Source organism: Centroberyx gerrardi, chromosome 18 (genome assembly GCF_048128805.1).
Source record: "Centroberyx gerrardi isolate f3 chromosome 18, fCenGer3.hap1.cur.20231027, whole genome shotgun sequence".
Classification (NCBI taxonomy): domain Eukaryota; kingdom Metazoa; phylum Chordata; class Actinopteri; order Beryciformes; family Berycidae; genus Centroberyx; species Centroberyx gerrardi.
In genome coordinates, this window is record NC_136014.1 from 15,303,219 (window position 1) to 15,323,218 (window position 20,000).

Consider the following 20,000-nt stretch of genomic DNA (forward strand, 5'->3'; position numbering starts at 1 on the left):
TTGATTAAAGTGTGTGTGCAGGACTCCTGGAAGAGCAGCCTGATAGAGTCGGGATAATAGAGTCCTAAGAAAATCCATCAATCGTCATCCAAATCATTACAGATTTCCATACCTACTATGGCTTCTATGGCCACAGATGCTGACTATAGTTTTCTAGTCTCATAATATTTGAGATCTGTTGTTTATGTGCAGTTAGCTGATGGGATGCTTAATTTCAGACGCATGTGTCTGTTCTGGAAATATTCTCTTTCTAAGGACATCATCTATTCTCTTCTACGTGAGGTCAGTGCAACTAGTAAAACAAACTGATGTTATTTTCCCCAGATGGCCTCTAATTGAACATACTGTTGTTTTCTCTTCCTCTCTCTCTCTCTCTCTCTCTCTCTCTCTCTCCCTCTCTCTCTCTCTCTCTCTCTCGCCTAGTCTTTCTGTCTCTGTCCTTCCACAGTAATCCTAATTACTATGGGGTTAAAATTTATTATGTTGGTAATTGCTTCCTCTCTGGCATGATTACTCCATACCACGTACTCTACACACACACACACACACACACACACACAGTTGTCGACTTGCTTGAAAATTTACTTTTACAGATTTCTGCTAGTAATTTCTCAGGTGAATCCGATCTTAACCTGATTTCTGTCTGATTAAAATGCCTCTCCAGCATGGAACAGGTGTGTGTTTGTCACTGTGTGCAAGGACTCTCCCTTTCTTTTCCCTTCTCGCCTCTATTCTTCCTCCAGCTCTCCTCTGCCCTCCTTGTGAAAGAAATACGGCGCTTGAACAATATTCAGAATGGTAGGGTTAGGGGATCACACACACACACACACACACACACACACACACAGACAGACAGACACACACACTTCCAGCCGGAAAGGCAGTCAAATGCCAGGGACACACTTACTTCCCCCCCAGATGCACCCGGTTACCATGGCAACCCCAGATGACTTGGAAATGGAGCGCTGTGTGTGTGTGTGTGTGTGTGTGTGTGTGTGTGTGTGTGTGTGTGTGTGCGTGCATGTGTGTTTGGCAGCAGCTTTCCATTTAGCAATAATTGAATGTGAAGGAAGGATGATGGAAAGTGTGTGCATATGTGACTGTGGGAGAGCAATTTTGTTTACATGAGATAGACTGTGTGTGTGTGTGTGTGTGTGTGTGTGTTGGCGTGTGTGTGAGAGAGGGATCTAGAAAGACAAAGAGCAAAGAGCCAATCTCTCTATAGAGCGAAGTCTTCAATGAACACAACTTGAATAAAACACCAACCAACGAATTGTAGAGCTGCTGCTTTATTAATGATAAAGTATTCAAATCAGAACAGTTTTAGCGTTGCAACTTGAATGGAATCATTGGGATGAGAAGAGATGTGGAAGCAAAACCAAACACTGCTTCCAGAAACGACAGATTACTTGCCATGCTAAATTCAAACCAGGATTTGCTATGTGAAACTAGGAATGAAGCACAAGTGCATTAAGTGTGCGTGTGCACTTGTCCAGAATCAATACAGGATGACACATCCACTCTGTATACCAGCCTATCCTGAGCTTATAAGCCCATATGTGCTGCCGGGCTATATTTAAACCAGGGTTTCCCACACAACACTAGTAGAGCCGATAGACACACACACACACACATATATATAACGACACCTTGACTTTGCATGCTGTGATATGGAAATCCCAGTCGTTCCGCTGCCCACAGGCCTACATGATGCCACACTAAATTTAGGCCAGGGTTTGATAGGCTAGCTAGAGGCACAACAGTACATACCCTGACCTACATCTTCTCCCATCCCATGCCTTTAAGAGGAACATGTGATGACTCACTCTCTCTCTCACACACACACACACACACACACACAAAGGAGGATGGGATTTAACACCCTAAGTGCATGGCATTAGTTGATTCCCAGTCGGTCTGTGAATTAAATCACAGTTGACCTAGTATACATGTAATGTTAATAAAGATATAGAATTGTATGAGTGTAAAACACTGAGAGTTGAATTTGCAGAGTCACCATGATGGATATCGTCATTCTCAGGGCTGTAATGTAATTAAGTAACGGCTTGCATAATGTAGATGTAATTAAGTTATAGCTGACCTGGTGTAGATGTAATGTAATTACGGCTGGGTAAGCAGATATGGTTGATTATTGGACTTAACCTTATGTCCTTTCCTCTACACAAGCATTAGAATTCAAATCAGAACAAGATTCTGACAAAAACTTCAGGATGAGAGGATTGTTGTAGTTGAAAGTGAGTAGACTCCAGCCTCGCTTGGGATCTTCCCAGGTAAGACTAGATAAGGAGAAGAGAGTTTCTTAAACATTTTTTTAGCCTGTGAACCAAACTAGAGTAAATGTCTCATGCTGGCACCCAGACTCATTAGAACATACTCTTGCCTTCACCAGAAACAGACCCACAACCCACTTTGGGTCCCTGAGCATAGTCATTGCCAAAATCATTTTCCTTGGGACCCAAACCTTTTAATTCTAGAGGCTACAGTGTAGGCTGCTCAAGCCAAAATTGACATTTTAAGCTACTATATTCTATTGAGTGTACCTCATATTGAAAGGACTTGGAGAGGCTTTGGAAACATACATTTTCCAAAGACCCAACTAGAAGACACTCAGAGAGCGCAAACCTCCTTCAACGCTGGACAATTCTCCAACTTGCTGTTACACCCAAAGACATCCTTCTTATCACTTACATTTTTAAGTTAAATTGATTTCTTGACCTGCAAACACACCCTTAGGATTTGGAATCAAGTCTCTATCTCTGTTAGTTTCATAGCCATGGAAGTGATAATTGTCTAATGGCAGAAATCCCAGATTAGATCAAAATCTAATCAAGTGTTCCTTGGCCCAAGGCCTATCTGCCCACCAAATTTCATGGAAATCTGTTCATACGTTTTTGAGATATCCTGCAGACAGACAGACAAACTAACAGGGGCGAAAACACAACCTACTTGGCGGAAGGAATAGCACTGATAAATACTGTTGAGATGGTCTGAGCTGGTGTCACTCTTTCCATGTTGCTTTCACCTACTCAGTACAGGCAAAGGGGAGTGACTGGGGCCAGTTGTACATGTTGGACTCCCCCTAGTGGTGTCAGGCTGCCATTACAGCCTCCTCTATATGGCACGGCAGCATGGGCCGGTGTTTTCCAGAGACTGAGTTGGGTACACAAATTAGTCTGGGACTGGCTTTTCATTCTTATCTGGGCCTGCAAGTTATTATGGAGAAACAACTGAGGATTGTGCGTGTCTCTATCCTAATGAAAGTCACCCGCCCTGCCCCATCAAAGTGTGTCGGTCTCAACCAATAAGGAGTGTGACTCTCCTGAAGACCCAGGTGTTCCTCCAGAGCAGGACAGCTGAGGTTAACTGACCTGACACACACCAGTCCAGATACACTCCATCTCAGCTGGAGCCAGCAGTAGAGACAGGTGTCGTACTGCTATCATACTATCATTACAGGAAGGTTAAATGTTATCATCCAAGTCCAAGGCAGCCATCACCACTTTCTCTCCTGCCCATTTCGTCTGTGACACTTGTATGTCAGCCCTTCTCCGACTCCTGTCTACCTCCCAGTAACAGCAGACAGCAGCAGGTGTCAAGTCGCTCCGGGCGATCAAAATACGACCGTCTCCATCGCTTCCATGTCACCTTTCTGACACCCATCTCAGACAGAGGCAGGTGTCTGTGAGCTGTGTTTGGGTGCAGTTAGCTCAAAGGCATCTGATGAGGGGGACCAAAGCACAACATCATTCACAAGCAAACTCTGCTGTGCACACACACACACACACACACACACACACACACACACACACACACACACACACACAGGTATAAAGTGAGTTCACAGACACCTGATGGGGAAGACCATGAGTACAATATCATGCTGAGGAAAAAAGTGTGCATGTAAACCTTCAGTTAATCTGTTTTTTGGGGGGATAATCCTGTCCACTCAGTGTACAAAACAAGTGGAACTCCTATTATTGAGTTAAACCCACTTTTGCACACATAATTAATCAACATGCAAGGAAACAAAACAAAGCACAGGACATAAAATAGCATACTGAAAAGACAAAACAGGCCTACCTAACCTACCCAGCCTAGTTAAGACGAGGAAAAACCCCCAAGAAAACCTTATGGGGAAAGAAAAAAATTACAAACCTTGGGCGGGGCAATTCAAAGAGGGATAGGTGCCGGGACAAAACAATAAAATGGAATGGAAGGACACAGCATAGACATTCTCTCATTTGAAATGAATAAACAAACGTCCACTGGGGAGAAACACATTCAACACATTACATGTTATCCCTGGGCTGAGATTTAATTCTGTATTTGATTTGAACCATTTCAACAAGCACACACACACAAACACACTGTTCACAGCATGAGTGGTAGAAAGGAGCATCAATAAAACAGCCGAACACAAATTACCAAAATCTTTTTATTGAAGAAATAATGTACACTATGAAAATGGAACAAAAACAACTGACTAAAAAAATGACGAGTCATGACAGTGATGAGAAATGCTATGTGATGGTGATCCGCCTGAAGGCACCGGACTACTACATTTAATTAAAATCATCAAAATTAGATATCCATTTTATATATGCAATTAAAAATCCAAGTCATAGTCATGATTTATAAAACACAAAGCCACCTTGAAGTAGAAACCAGTTCACATTAAACACTCCCAAAAACGTGTGAGTGTATGTCCATAGTCCACCATCGCGTTTGTACGTGTGTGTTTGCCTAGGCCACCTACATGGGCGTGTGTGTGTGCTGCGTGGAGGAAGGCGAGGAGGCGGAGGAGGAGGAGAGGGAGGAGGAGGGGGGCTGAGAGGAGGAAGAGGCGGCGGCGGCTGCAGCTGATGATGAAGTCTCTATCTTGCTGCTGTGTGTGATGAAGCGCAGACGGAGCTTCATGGCCGGACGCAACGTCATGATGATCTTCTCCACCTAGAGAGAGACAGACGGATGGATAGAAACAGATGGATAATTAGATGGGAGATAACAAAGATAGACAGACCAATAGATGGGGGGGGGGGGGGGGGGGGGGGGGATATGGAGGGATAAGGGAGAAAGAGGAAAGAAGTTAGGGAAAGAGAGACAGGAGGAGATAGGATCTGTTTTGGAAAGATAACGGAAAGGAACCAACATGATTCTGCTCCTGGCTGCTTTCAAGCATAACTGGGTTCAAATGTTCTGACCTGTACAGTAATGCTCTGAAGCAGTAAATATAAATAAGATACCTGTTTATTTACCAGTTCAAAACGATCCACATTTATTGTTTCAAAATCACAATTACACTACCCAAAATATTATGCATTTAACTTGGGTAAAGACTCATCCTCAATGGCATAAGTCTCCAGTAGCTGCTTTGTCTGACTCTTAAAGCTGCACTAAGCAAATTTTTTATATAAAAATACATCCATCTTATCAGCCTAAATCATAAAAGTGGGGCTGCAACACAGAAGATCGTCCCATCTCTCCTAACTGAGACACCGTAGATTCGCCCCGTTCCCCAAATGAGTTTCTGGTGTCGGGTACGGACACTGGTGGGAAATCAACTCTGCCCACAGGAGGGACGAATCGAAACTTAAGAGCAAAATACAAAACTGTCTCCTAAAACAGCAGTGAGCGATCGCTCCATCCAGAGAAGGCTGGACTCAGCAACGATGTCTGGACCGCTCCCACCAGACGCTGGGAACAAGACATTTAGTTCACCAGCGTCATGTTACATGATTTCTGGGTAATAAAGTAGGCCAAATTCAAACTGTTACCTCTCGCTGCCAAACATGCAAACTTGCCTAGTGCAGCTTTAAAATGATTAACTATTTAATTTCATTATCCATTCTACTTGTCTCATTCTTATCTATATCTTATCTGCTGCTTTGGTGACCCAATTTCCCCACAGCGATCATTTAAATTTCATCTAATCTAATCTCTCAGCATATCATTAATGACTGTAAATAACACCAAATTCCACAGTCTTGGAATAAAGGCAGAATGAGAACAGTAGAAGAGAGAGAGAGAGAGAGAGAGAGAGAGAGAGAGAGAGAGAGAGAGAGAGAGAGAGAGAGAGAGAGAGAGGCGCAAGAGACAAGAGCTGAGGAAAACAGACAAAAACTCGGTACGTAAAATAAAGTTATAAAACAACTTATTGACTTTCTGAATCATGGTTGTGTTCCAGAAAGGATGACATCACTTTTGTTTGGTTTTTATTTTTCTCTCGCTGAACTGGTTCCTTAACCTAATACACACACACACACACACACACACACACACACACCCCTACCTGCTCCTTAACACTGTCCCCGGTGTACATGTACTTAATGTGATAGAGGAAGTCACAGATGGGGTCCATGTAGTGGAGATGTTGGCAGTGTTGGTCCACTGCTTGGAGCATCTCGTAGAAGGCCACGCCAATCTGAAAGACACACACACACACACACACACACACACACAGACACATACATGAATGCCGTGAGTGAGTCCCGTTTTTGTTTAATCTGCATATTAAACTTTAAATGCTGCAATTGTGTGTGTGTGTGTATATATCTCTGATGTGTGTGCGATTCTGTATACCTCTAAAGTCTATGTATTTGTGTGTGTACCTCCAACATGCATCGTGTCCTCTCCTGCTGGAAGCGTTGTAGGAATGGACCCACCAGGTGATACACATAGAGTAACTGGAACTCTGTCTGGACGATGGGCTTCAACGTCTCTGATAGGAATCTACACACACACAGACACACACACACACACACACGCGGTTTACAGTTTCAAGAGTATGACACTGACCTGATTGTATTGGATGCCAAAAAATGACAAAAGAGAAAAAGATTAACAAAACAATAACATCCGATAACAAGTTAAAGCAGGTCATACAGTGTGCATGAAACTGTATCTATTTTCTATTGGTGTATTATACTTTGTAGATGAACATTAACAGGCTATAGCTAGCACACAGCTACAATGTGTGTGTGTACGTGTGTATATGTATCTAATATCAATATATATATATATATATGTGTGTGTGAGAGAGAGAGACAGAGAAAGAGAGAATATCCACTTACTTGGGAATCAGAGAAAGCTGTCCAATGGATGAGTGATGCCAGACAGCGTGCGCTAACGCTAGCACATAGCTGCAGTTCATCTCGCTGTAGCTCTGGTGGCAGGCTGTGAAGTCCAACAAGGCGAAGGGATAGCCCGCCCACTCCGTCTCCGACGTCAGCGCCGGTGAGCCAATCACGGACACGATGCGGTCGTGGAGAACGATCCAGTAGGGTTCCTGGAAGAGGAGAGGGGGAGGCGGCTGACGTAAGCAAACTAAAACAGTGAAAGTAAATGCGAATTCACCATACAGTAAAGGATGTAATGATCTAGTGTGTGTGTGTGTGTGTGTGTGTGTCTTACAGGCAGTGCAGTGATCACAAGTCCGATGGCGTTCATCCAGGCTGTGATATTCTCTCTGGGAACCAGTGGCTGGCTAAAAGGAGAAAGGAGTACATGGTTTGGTGCATTCATATATTTTGTGCTTTTGTGCGCATTTGTGCACGCATGCTCTAAACGCCTGCAACCCATAAACATCACCAGACTCCACATACAATATGAGACTATGGACCCAAAACATCAAGCAACACGCTTCTGCTGAAACACTTAACGAAACTCACTGTATTTTTACATCTTTAGCATTACAGTAAGCAGGGTGCTGCGGGCATGTTTCCCAGCACACCCAAAGCCATGAGCTCCATGCAGACGACATGCTGTGTGTGTGTCGTACCTCTTTAGCACGACATTGAGCAGCGCGTTGCCCACGTCTTTTCCCGGCACGGCCAAAGCCATGAGCTCCACACAGGTGACGTGCAGGGCGTGGGCCGCGGGGTTGGGGAACTCGTTGAACCTCCAGTCACAGTTGGGGAACGGGCCGGGGGACTTTCCCGCCATGGGTGGGAGGAGTTAAGGAGGGCAAAGGTCGCTGGAGGAGGAAGTGGGGTCTAACAGTTAAACAGTATGTGTGTATGTGTGTGTGTTTGCACCGCCCTTTGTGTCCCCGTTTTGTTTACATGTATAGATACTCTAGGTGTAAGCAAGTGACGGACCCATCTACCACCAGGGTGAGATTAATGAAGGATATTGTCAACCAGGCGTCCAATCAGCTTGCAGTAGTAGGTGTCATCGGGGATCCACACGTTGTCTTCTCTGGCGTTCATGCCACACTTCAGATAGGTTTCACTGAGGCACCAACCTGGGGTGCGGTTTTCCTACAGGAAATATTACACAATAAATACTAGTATTAAAACTGATAAATAATGGTACTTGTGATAGCATGAATAGTAAAAGGAATTCAGAACAATCGCTCCAAAAAAAAAGAAAATTCTAAATAAAATACACATGACATTCATTAAAATATTCATGACAGTATAGGACATTTTCTGCTCTGGCTTTCATCTCACATTTTTGCTTCGTCTAAATGAGGCACCAACCAGGAATGATTGCCTGACAGAGTACACATACAGTATAATACATAATGCATCAACAATGAATATATAAACTTGTTACGAGATGATGTATTCTCTGGGGTTTGTGTGTTCTTTCTCTTTCTTCCTTCATCTCTCCGCCCTTCCCTCCCTCCGCCTACCTTCAGTGAGGACATGATTGCGTGCACCAGCTTCCTCTTCAGGTTGGTTCTCTCTCTCAGATGTCGTTCGTAGTAGTGGAGGGTGTTGTACAGGTAAGTCACCGGACGGTCTGCACACAAATGCAACAATAGACACAGGTTGTGTTGTTAGAGCACAAACAAAGACCCATATATTGCATCTAAATCCCATATGATGGCCTTAAGTGTCTTGGGAACAACAAGCTTCACCACCATTTCTCATTCTGTCTATCCACCCCTCCATTCATGCATGTATTCATTCCTATTGCTCTCTACCTCTGTCTAACACACACACACACACACACCTCTCTCCTACCCCCCTCTCTCTCTTCTCTCACCATGGAACTTGTACAGTCCTCCCAGATGATCCAGCAGCGTTTCCAGGGACTTGGAGACAGGAAGCAGCTCCAGGAAGCGGTGGATGACGATGTCGAAGACAGGCAGGAAGCGCAGGCACACGTTGCCAAAGTAGATGGGCAGGTACTGAGACTGGAGCTGCATGGGAGGGTTGACCTGGTCTGCAAGACCCTCAAAGTACAGCTTCTCTGGGTATTTCTGGTAAGGGAATAACAAATATCTGTTTAATCATAATAATTGATGATTTAATATCTCCAAACTCAAGATTACCCCACCAATTTTGTAATGAGATGTAGCTAGGGAGACGTTACAGATTGATACTTCTGTTGAAGTGACCAATTAACTTGAAATTTTACATGATGTTGCTGTCAATTCAATTCATGTGGCTAACAGACTCGCCCCAGAATATGGGGATATGCTTGTTTTGCTTGGGCTCAAACATAATAAGATGGGGTTAATTGTTTATTTTTCTTTTTAAATCCGATTAGGCCTATTGGTTTAATTTTCATAACACCAGATTTTCTTGAGCTACTTATAAGTTGTTGCCTAATTCAGATGGATTTGTTATAGGAAGCATATCGCTTTGCTCACATTGCGAGACATCGGCTTAACTACTTATAAAAGGCATTCATTTTGAGTATTCGATTCGACTCTGAATTTAACGTCACTTTTCAACTTGTACCATCCCTAGTGTGCATGTGTTAAGCGTCTACCTTGTGGTAGCTCATGTGTTTGTTGTGCCAGTCGCTCTGCAGCCAGTGTTCCGGAGCGTTCTCCTTGACGAAGTCGTTGACTCGGTTCCTGAAGTCGTTGGGCTTCAGCAGCAGCAGCTGGATGATGAAGTAGCAAACCTGAGCCTCGTTCCCCTCATGGCTACGCATCGCCTGCAGGAGGAGGAGGAGAGGAGAGAGAGGATAATGATGTAAGAAAGCATAGACCTCGTCACCTCAGAGAAGGAGTAAAGAGGAGTATCTAATATGTCTGTGTTGTGCTGTATAATACTGTATATTTGGCTGTGTGTGTATGTGTGTATGTGTCCTCACCAGACACAGAATGAGTCTATCCAGGGTGACGATGTTGTACTTCCAGACCATGTCGTTGAGTATTTCGATGCACTTGTTGAGCTGTTGTCCCCCGGCTGACGTTGAGAACTCATAGACTAAGAAGTCTGCAAATGTGCGCACGTGGGCCACCAGCGCACGAGCCCCAATACGCTCCAAGACCCTGAGGGAAGAAAACAAGACAATAAGCATGTCCGCCTCTGTGAATACTGCCATCCCCCTCTGGGCCAATTAGTAACAAATATGTCAACTTGTTTTGACTTGGAACTGCAGCAAGTTTCATTAAAATCCAATCAGTGGTGTCTGAGAAACAAATGAACAAGTGATATAGCACCATCCTTGGGCTAATACGTAAACAAACTGGGACAGAGACTGTGTATTCTGTGTCTATTTGTGCATCCTATGTGTGTGGATGTGACTTTGTCTGTATATAATAAGTGTGTGTCTTGTATAATCTGTAGGCTTAATTAATTTAGGGACACAAAATGGCGGCAGCGGACCTGAAGCCTATCTGGTTGATGTGGTCCGTCTCCAGCAGCATCTTCCACAGCAGACAGAGGAAGAGGGGGGGCGAGCCCTGCATGGAGAAGTGGGTGATGATGTCATTCTCGTTGGACATGGACTTCCACTTCCTGTATTCCTCCTCCACGTTCTTTTTCAGGTTGAAACGAGACTCCTGGGGAACGTTGTTCTGTTTGAAGAATGCCTGAGAGAGAGAGAACGATAGACAGAGAAAGGGAGAGAGAACGGGGGGAGGATGTCAGTCAAGTAGGATTGAAGAATCTGGTTTGAGGAGGAATGAAATTTAAGAGTTTTAATTTGTCAACTTAATCCATGTCAATTTAAGTGTGTGTATGTACACCTGTAGTGGAGCAGGGAAGCAGGACAGTGTGTGTGAGGCCCAGTTGTGAGGGGTGAAGGTCATGATGGTCTGGAGAATGTCTTTACACCAAGTCCCGTGGATGGAGTCGGACCCTGTGAAGAAATCTACACACAGAGACAAAGCGGGTGAGGATCGGTGACACAGAGAGAGAGTGTCAGTGTGTCACTGAAAGAAAAATCTACTCCGGGAAACAGGGACGGACATTAAGTCATTTAGACTTATAGATAAAATAGATTGAAATAAGGAAGAAAGAAACAAACAAACAAAGACAGGAAATAATAAGAAAGAGCAAAAGAGGGAAAGAGAGGGAGAGAAATGAAGACCTCAAGCAAGAAAGATCTAAAGAAGTAAATCCAGACAGAGCTACCAGTAACGTGCGTGGCTCTGGCCAGTGTGAGGATCAGGGCTCGGTTCAGCTCTTCGGACTCGGCCGACAGAACCGTCTTTGGGTCGTTGAGGAAGCGGGTGAACTGGGGCTGGACCTCCGAGCTGCCCAACGCTGTGATCAACCGCAGTGCTGTGCTCTCAACACTGGGGCGAGAGACAGAGAGAGACAGGGAGAGAGAGGGAGAGAGAGAGACCATTAGTCACCAAATGATTTCTCTGTAGGTTTTAATGATCTTTATGTATTGCAATGTATTGTAAACAGCTTTGGCAATATTGTTAATTTTTTGACAGTTATACCAATAAAGCCTTTTTTGAATATGAAAAGAGATCTAACTGAATCAACATCATTATTATCATTTTTTTAGTAGTAGTACTAATAATAGTAGTAGTAGTAGCAGTAGTAGTAGGTTTAACTGCTGTGTTTGTGTGTGTGTGTGTGTCTCTATATTACCACAGGTGCAGCTGATTCTGGTTAGTCTGAGGTACGGCAGCCAGACTGTGCAGATGGCTCAGCAGCTGGACTCGGTAGTGAGGCTGGATGTGGTGCATCCTGTAGCTGAACATCTCCAGTAAAGTGTGCAGGATTCCCCAAGCATGGGACTTAAACACGTTGGGGAGCAACTGGCCTAAACAGAGAGAGAGAGAGAGAGAGAGAGAGAGAGAGAGAGAGAGTCAAATTATTTAGCTTTTTTTTTTTTTGCTTGCTTAAAAAGACAAAATAATGTGACAGAGAAATGTTCTGAACTCATCTAATCAAAATGCAACCCAGTGGACAGGCAGGATGACTCTGAATACAAACAAGACAAGACTGGGGACAAGGCTTTTAAAATCCTAACCGATTTTGAAAAAGCATTGCATCACACACACATTTCACAGATGTTTTTGTCTCCCAGGAGTAAATATGTAATAATACACAATAATACAACAATATAATATACAATTAGGCAAGGACAGGGTATCACACTTAACAATATCACTGAAATTATTCACTTCTGAAGCATCACTGATGTAAGGACCTCTACTCTCAAAGAACCTTGCATGATGCAGTGTGTATTAATATGCTGCATCTATATTAATGTACACATCAGTCTATGAGTTGATCAGGGTGGTTAAGATTGAATCTATAAACTTCTCACACTGCCAGATAATCTGGGTCGGTCCCGACTAAGCCTCAGTTTCCCTTCCTTATTGCTGCAATGGCTAAATATGGTGTTTATCTGCCTGATAATATTCCAGCCTGTCCCTAACCCAACTTTCCCCCAGGATCACTTGTCTTATCTAAGGAATGTTCATGCATGACTCAAGTAGGCCAACTATGAATCAGAGCTTATAAGCTTCCAGAAACCCAGTGGGCGGACTGGCCATCTGGAGCAGCGGGAGTTTTCCCAGTGGGCCGGTCGACCTGTGGGCTGGCAGTGAGTCCAGCAGCACCAATAGGAAAAAATAAAAAAAGTCCCATGCTGTTTGGTAATCCTGCTGTAGACTGGCTGTCCGGATCCATACAGGGGTGCGTGTGTGTGTGTGTGTGTGTGTGTGTGTGTGTGCATGTGTGCGTATCACATCTCATGAGTCCATTTTTCTCCCCCTGCCAATTTTACTTTGTAAATTGGTATTGACACATTCTATCTTTCATATGGTGAGCTGACAATGACAGACTGAACATTATGCTGCCTTCAAGGTGGTGTCGGAAATATCAGAATTACGAGTTAAGCGCGCATGAACGATATAAACAAGGGGATTAATATGACAGGGAAAGTTGAGATTTTCTATGATCCCCAAGTTGCCAAGATGTGACGTTTATGTGCAGAGAGCATGGAAACCTTGTCAGCTACTGAAAAGTGATGTTTTGTTTTTTACATTTTGAATAAAAATATATAACCTCTAAAAAAAACATAGGCTATAGCAATAATTTGTTCTGTAATAATAATTTGTTCTGCATGTGCCCATATGACCGTATAAGCGGGGCAGTGGGTGGAGTATCTGTGGGCCAGTTTGGGTCAAATTTAGCCTTTTTTCTTTATCCCAGTCCACCACTGCCAGTGGGTGTGTTTTGTATGTGTGTGACACACGTCGTGTCTGTGTCTGCGCATATCATGTGTGTGCTAGTGCTAGACATTGTGATAATGATGGTCAATCATGACTATTAGTCTTTGAGGAACATGATGATGAGATACCGATTTGAGGAATAAAATGATTCCTTGCGCTTTTTGCATCTTATATAACCATCTTAACTATTTTCAACTACAGCGGACGTTCTGAGTGAAATAAAATGTTTCAGTAACTCACTGATGAATCCTTTGATGCCCAGTGACTCTATCTCCATGTAGACCAACAGTCTGCTGTATGTTTCTACCAGGGCAGGAGCCAGGGCGATGCTGGACTTGGCATGGGCCAACTTTATCACCCGAGTCGCTATGCTGTGGATCAGACTGGAGAAACAGATCGAGAGGGACAAAGAGACAGGGGGAGAAGAAGAGAGAGGTATGAGAGAGAGACAGAGGGAGAGCGAGAGGATGGAAACAGAGACAGATAGAGAGGGAAAGTCATCTGCATTTTAAGAAACTATACATGTACCCATCTGTCTAATTTTCTATCTATACTTCTATAGACCATCTATCTATCCATTTTTTATCCATCCATTTTCTCTCATCTTCCATTTATCCATCCATCCGTCCTCGGCCCTCCCCTACCTCATCTTGGCGTGAACGGTGAGTGAATCCAGCAGGTTCATGGGCAGCGGGGTGACGGATCCTGATGCCATGCAGTTGGTGCCAGGCAGGTTGATCCTCATAGATCCATTTCCGTAGATGGTCTCTACCAGGACGCCCATCGGCAGAGTGAAGCACTCCGAGTTTGTGCTGTAGGCGTTGCACAGCAGGGCAATCTTATAGTCCGACATGCCCAGGGTCTTGTTACGCAACGACTGCTGGAGAAACCTGGGGAGAGGGGGGGGGAGGGAGGGGGGGAGGAAGACAGCGTGGGGGATTAGTGGTGTCACACAGCAGGTCAATCTGAATTTTGGCACATCAGTCAAAAACCAGTCAGTTCATTTTCTCGATCTGCTTAATCCTTTTCAGGGTCACAGGGGGCGGGAGCCTATCCCAGCATACACAGGGCGAACACAGACAGACAATCACTTTGACACCTATAGGTAATTTAGAGTCTCTAATCCACCTGACTAAGAAACCCACGTGAACATGGGAAGAACATGCAAACTCCACACAGAAAGGGCTGGGGCACTAACAACACTTAAACAGAGTTTTTAGCACAGCTGAGGTACAAATATTGAAACCTCTTTTCCCAAACTCTACACATCCATTTTGGAGAAAACATCATTATCTTCAGTTCATCATTAAATACCTCAAAAACATAGAGGAACTAGTCTGTTAAAGTGTCATCATTTTGTCAACCAAGGACTTAGGTTACCTATAAAAGTACCATTACCATAGTACCATTTTTGTGTTATTACTTGTTTTGTACCACCATAACTGTTTTCAAATGGTAGATATCTCATTTTGGAACAAAACTGAGGTAAAAGTTTTGGGTTCATCTAGTTTTGGGGCTGCCAGTATAAATTGGGTACAGATTTTTCAAAGTACAGTGGTTTGGAAGTATATACTCATGGGGTACTTTCAGAGCTTGTAGTGTGTCAGTGTATCAATATTGTTTAAGTATTTTCAGGGTTCTGAAGATACGTACTCATGGTGTAGTTTCAGAGAGTGTGGGATGGGTATCTGTAGTTTGGAGTTGTCGTTCTGGGCCTTGCGGTTCAGGTGGATCCAGATACAGGTCATGGCGAAGGAATGAGTCGACTGGGGCTTGTTAATGTCTGGGACTGGAATGCACTGGAGAGGGAGAGAAACATAGATGATGATACTACAACTACTACTAATAATAATAATAACAAAATGATTTATTTATAAAGCACTTTTCATTCTCCAATCAATCGATCAAATTAGTTTCTTGCCACACACACACACACACACAGCGTACCTCTTTCTCTGGGTAGAGCAGGTCGAAGAGCTTCATGACAGGCAGGAAGTCGGCTAAGGCGTTCTTCTGAATGCTTCCTGATATAAACTGCAGTAAGACCCACATCAGGTGGTCCCTCCCTTTAATAAGACCTCGACCTGCAAGCTGGATAGAGAGAGAGAGAGAGAGAGAGAGAGAGGGAGAGAGAGCGAGAGAAAGAGAGAGTGAGAGAAACAGAGATACTCCAAAATCCACATCAGGTGGTACCTGCTTTTCATAATTTAGAAGGAAAATTCCACCCTCGGATACTCTTCTACTTCCGCCTTGTCTGCTTCCAGATAAGTTATCCAGATACAGATGGCATGTAAGGTGTAAATGGGGCCTTACTCTCCCTGCCTCCTCTCTCTACCTCCCCTTACCTTTTGGTGTAACGACAGCACCATGTGAGGGAAGCTGGCGAACTGAAACAACACAAAGAAGATGAGCTGAGAGGAGAGGTGCTGCCACAGCAACTGGCTGGTTCCTCCGATGTCGGCGTCAAAGTGTTCCTCGGTCTCGGAGCGCTCCATGGCGTACACCACCAGGTCCACCAGCTGCTCCTCGAGCACCGGGCAACGCTGCTTATGCTGGGAGGGGAGGAAGGGGGCGTGTTAAAGGGAGAAGGAAGGAGAGGAAGAGATGGTGGCCAGGACAGAGCGGAAGTTAAAGAGAGGGAGGGAGGGAAAGAATTTCAAGGAAAGAGAGAGAGAGTGAGAGAGAGAGAGAGGTTGGAAGAAAGAGGGAGAGGGAGAACAAGAGAAAGAGAATCATCATTAAATTACTTCATATACAAACTTTCATGGTAATAAATCTCCCTGATCCTACCACAGTCATTTTAAATTTGACTTTTCAAGACTTTTTTCCACCCCTCAGACACAAGACTGTATCTTCCACCTCGGCCTCTGTCCATTAGATACAACTTACTGTGATGAGAAACAGGAGGACAGAAAGGGAAGGGAGGGGTGGAGGACGGGAGAGAGGGAATCAAGTGAAAGCTAGGAAGACGGGCGAGGCAGAGAGCGAAGGAGACGGGAGAGAGGATAGACGGAGAGAGAGGGAGAGTGATGGGAAGGCAGGTTAACAGGCACCTAACTACGGGCCTGAATTGTCACTCGATATATTTGTGACAACAAAAGTCTCCTTGTACCTTATTATCACTTACAAACATAATCAAATGTGACTAACTACAGAGACATATCACTACAATTTAATGCAAAAATAAGACTTTGGTCTTCTCATTCGTTTAATCTTTCAAAGAAATTAGTAGGCTACATTTTTTCTGTCATTGACTACTTTGCTTTCATTTCAACTTCATTGCTGATATTGTGACACTTGTGTATCTACCCAGGGTGGGAAACTAACTTAACCCACCAGTGACAGTGGCAAACATTTAAAAATCCACTTGCCAGTTCAGTTATACTGCTAACCAACAAATATAAAAGAACCTCAGAACGTTGGTTGGTTAGCTCCCACAGTGCCAAACAAAGTATACAAACTCACCAGCCACAGCCAAAATGCACCAGCATTTTCCTGGTGTTAACTTCCCACTCTGTGTGTGTAATCGTATTCTGAGCTGAGCATATCACTGTTATTATTGTTCCACGCCTGCGGGCTAAACCCAAGCACTGCACGATCTAAGAAACCTGTGCAGAAACAGATGTAGCCACTGTAGAAATCGTAATTTTTACACACCGAATAGACTGTTGTTACTCAAGCCCTGAGAGGAATTGTTTGGAAAATCCTCAGTACTACTTATGCAGCATAGATTCAGCATAGAAGAAGGAGCGGGGATCTCTACATTGGCTACCACTGTAGGACTTATCTGAGCCCTCATCACACAGCTAGGACTCAGCTCACACCACAATGACACATCACAGCACAGCAAGGAACTGAACAGCACGGCACAGAGCAGAACAACATGGCACAGAACGGCACGGCATGGCACGGCACAGAGCAGAACAGCATGGCACAGAGCGGCACGGCACAGCACCAAACACCAAAATAAAACCAGCACATACAGACATGCAGGCCAACTGGGGTTTGGGCAGGTGGGGAGGTGGTGTGGCTGGGAAGGGGAAGAGGAGTTGGGGGGGCTGAACATCACTTTCATTCCTCTCAGCACTGGCCTTGAGTACCACCTCACCTCCCTTGACCCCAAACACACACACACACACACACAAAGAGAGAGAGAGAGAGGGAGCGAGGGTGCAAGAGAGGGAGAGAGAGAGAAAGAAAGGAGGATGCATGGGCACATCTGCCACTTAGGAAGAAACCTGTCCAATGGCCTACCTACCTGTAGGGCCAAACCAATGCCCTACCAACAGTAAAACCATACCAATGACTGGTCTACCAACCCACCTACCTACCTACTTACCTATCTACCAACATACCCAACCAACGGCCTGATTACAGAGAAATTTGACTATTTTTCCTACGGCCGAGTTTCTGAAGACCAAAAACTGATTTTGCGGGCTATTGTTTATTTATTCTAGTCCCACTGAAATGTACTAGGCTTTGAAATACACAAATTGTGTATTACTACTAATTACTACCATTTATGCTTGTTGTGCACTTTTACATGATGTGCCATTGTTAGTATAAACTCTGGGCAAAAAGCATAATTTCAATCTGCAACTGGCCAATCAAAAAATATCGGCTATCGTAATCGGCCCCAGAAAACCTGACATGAAATTGTACCAACAGTCATATGCTAAAGGGACAGCTGACCCTGCTGGCTTGAATCGGCCCGCTCAGTAGTTCAGAAACCAAACTGTATCAGCAAACAGTAAGCTTTATTACAAGTATAATACAATTATACCAGGAGCTGACTACAGTGTATGACAACCCATTTACTATCATTGCTAATTGATTTATACTGAGAATACTGTTTTAAGTGAATGCCTGTTACTAACTTTTTTACATACAAACTCCACACTCAATATTCATTTTCTTTAATGGCATAAAAAGCTTACTATAAAAATTTCAATGAAGGTGAACTGTTTCCCTGACATTTTCCCTCACAGTGGCTTGCAGTTTACTGCATCTCAAAAACATCCGTCAATAATACAAAACTGAGATACAAACTGACATAAAAACCACTTATATTTTGACCAACAGAAAACCTCAAACACCCTCATGGACAGTTTGTGGAAGCATTTCCCACAATGCATTTCGCGCATCATCAACCAATGAACATCACATAACACAGGTCATAGTTCACTCATCCAGTCAGACAGCCAATCAGAATCACTCACCAGCCGACCCGGGCAAAACACCGATCAAATACTTCCAAAAAAAAAAACAAGTGTAAGGAGCACTTACTCATACACAACTCATACCAGTAAATTGCTATCAATGACTGACATGAGTTACAAAAAACCCAGAAACATGTCGTTTCATCCTGTGAATAGCCTTAAAAACACTTTCTGATACATTCACCTGCTCACTTCCTGACATTTCTCAGTGATGTAGCTTTCTGTTTATTTGTAAGGTTATGTAGTTGCATGTTCTTCTTGCTATTGATATTTTGTCTATGTTATTGTATTATTTCACTTGTGTTATTTATGGTAGAGTGTTTGATTGTTCTGATAAGTGACTTACTTTACCTCTGGTAAAGTAAATTGTTGACCAGGTCAAGGCTCCCAGGTTTAGGCCATTATTTAGTAAAACTAGTGTAGTTTTGCCCAGGTCAGCGCAACAGAAAGCAGGATAAGGTCAGACACATGAGGACCTCGCTAACACAGGCAAGGACCAGACTACATCCATACATGCAGTGCAGCAGGGCTTGAAATGCCAACAGCAGGGTTTAATGTTATGAATACTTAATGTCAGGTAGCTACCTAGCTAGACTACACAAATAGTTTTCTGGTGACTAACAAACTTAAGTGTGGTTAGTTTTTTAAGAGTTTTTAAGAGTCCCAGTCAGTTAGCTTAGTTTATATTAGCGAGCAGTCTGGGCTTGTAAGATAAAATTAAACTTTAATGATGCCTGTTGGGAAATTGGATTATTGCAGCAGCAAAATAGCAATAGGATACAGCAAAGAAAATATAATTAAGAATATAGCAAATGGCCAGGAGTTCTTAATCTGGACCCAAATTGAGTAAATTTAGTCATAGCTGGGACCCAAATTCATTAAAACACCAAGCTCTCTAGTCACTGACCAACTCGCAACTAGCGCAAGATAGCCAAACAGACTCAAAAATGTGTCACTTTTATTATTATTATTATTCTTAGACCTATATATCAGTTTCCCGATATTGCCCATTTATTAAACTCCAGTATGATGAATATGATGCCGTTTTTATTTTATTTCATATTTGTTGTGTAATTAATCACTACTACAGTGGCTGTTCATTATTATTAGTGTCCCATCGTCCAAATGCTGTTTCAGAGCATTTAACACCCTAACAAGAATAAAATTCTGGGTGAAACACTGAATGCTTTTGGCATGAAAATGGTCAAATTTAAAGATACTTAATATCAGCACAAAATATTAGCCATCGTTAGTGGCAACAATTATTATTATTATTATTATCATTATTATGTATTTCATTGTGTAGTTATCCTGCTGTATTAAAAGCACAGATAGCATGAGAGGCAAATTGATGGATAAGGGAAGAGGACTGC

At 43.4% G+C, this 20,000-nt stretch overlaps 1 protein-coding gene across 1 annotated transcript in view; it reads right to left on the reverse strand.

The window, feature by feature from the left end:
- Positions 1 to 4,442: 4,442 nt before the first annotated feature.
- The window catches only part of med23 (mediator complex subunit 23), a 20,943-nt gene continuing 5,385 nt past the window's right edge, over positions 4,443 to 20,000 (reverse strand). The window contains exons 11-30 of the mRNA XM_071899371.2: positions 15,754 to 15,960; positions 15,356 to 15,499; positions 15,062 to 15,207; positions 14,053 to 14,298; positions 13,649 to 13,791; positions 11,814 to 11,988; positions 11,343 to 11,506; positions 10,955 to 11,079; positions 10,593 to 10,798; positions 10,075 to 10,255; positions 9,745 to 9,915; positions 9,013 to 9,229; positions 8,657 to 8,766; positions 8,153 to 8,279; positions 7,799 to 7,964; positions 7,432 to 7,504; positions 7,092 to 7,306; positions 6,630 to 6,750; positions 6,311 to 6,442; positions 4,443 to 4,971 (exon numbers count right to left, since the gene is read on the reverse strand). Of these exons, the coding sequence (XP_071755472.1) occupies positions 4,774 to 4,971; positions 6,311 to 6,442; positions 6,630 to 6,750; positions 7,092 to 7,306; positions 7,432 to 7,504; positions 7,799 to 7,964; positions 8,153 to 8,279; positions 8,657 to 8,766; positions 9,013 to 9,229; positions 9,745 to 9,915; positions 10,075 to 10,255; positions 10,593 to 10,798; positions 10,955 to 11,079; positions 11,343 to 11,506; positions 11,814 to 11,988; positions 13,649 to 13,791; positions 14,053 to 14,298; positions 15,062 to 15,207; positions 15,356 to 15,499; positions 15,754 to 15,960 (3,267 nt within the window). The 3' untranslated portion in view covers positions 4,443 to 4,773. The remainder of the gene's footprint in view (positions 4,972 to 6,310; positions 6,443 to 6,629; positions 6,751 to 7,091; positions 7,307 to 7,431; positions 7,505 to 7,798; positions 7,965 to 8,152; positions 8,280 to 8,656; positions 8,767 to 9,012; positions 9,230 to 9,744; positions 9,916 to 10,074; positions 10,256 to 10,592; positions 10,799 to 10,954; positions 11,080 to 11,342; positions 11,507 to 11,813; positions 11,989 to 13,648; positions 13,792 to 14,052; positions 14,299 to 15,061; positions 15,208 to 15,355; positions 15,500 to 15,753; positions 15,961 to 20,000) is intronic.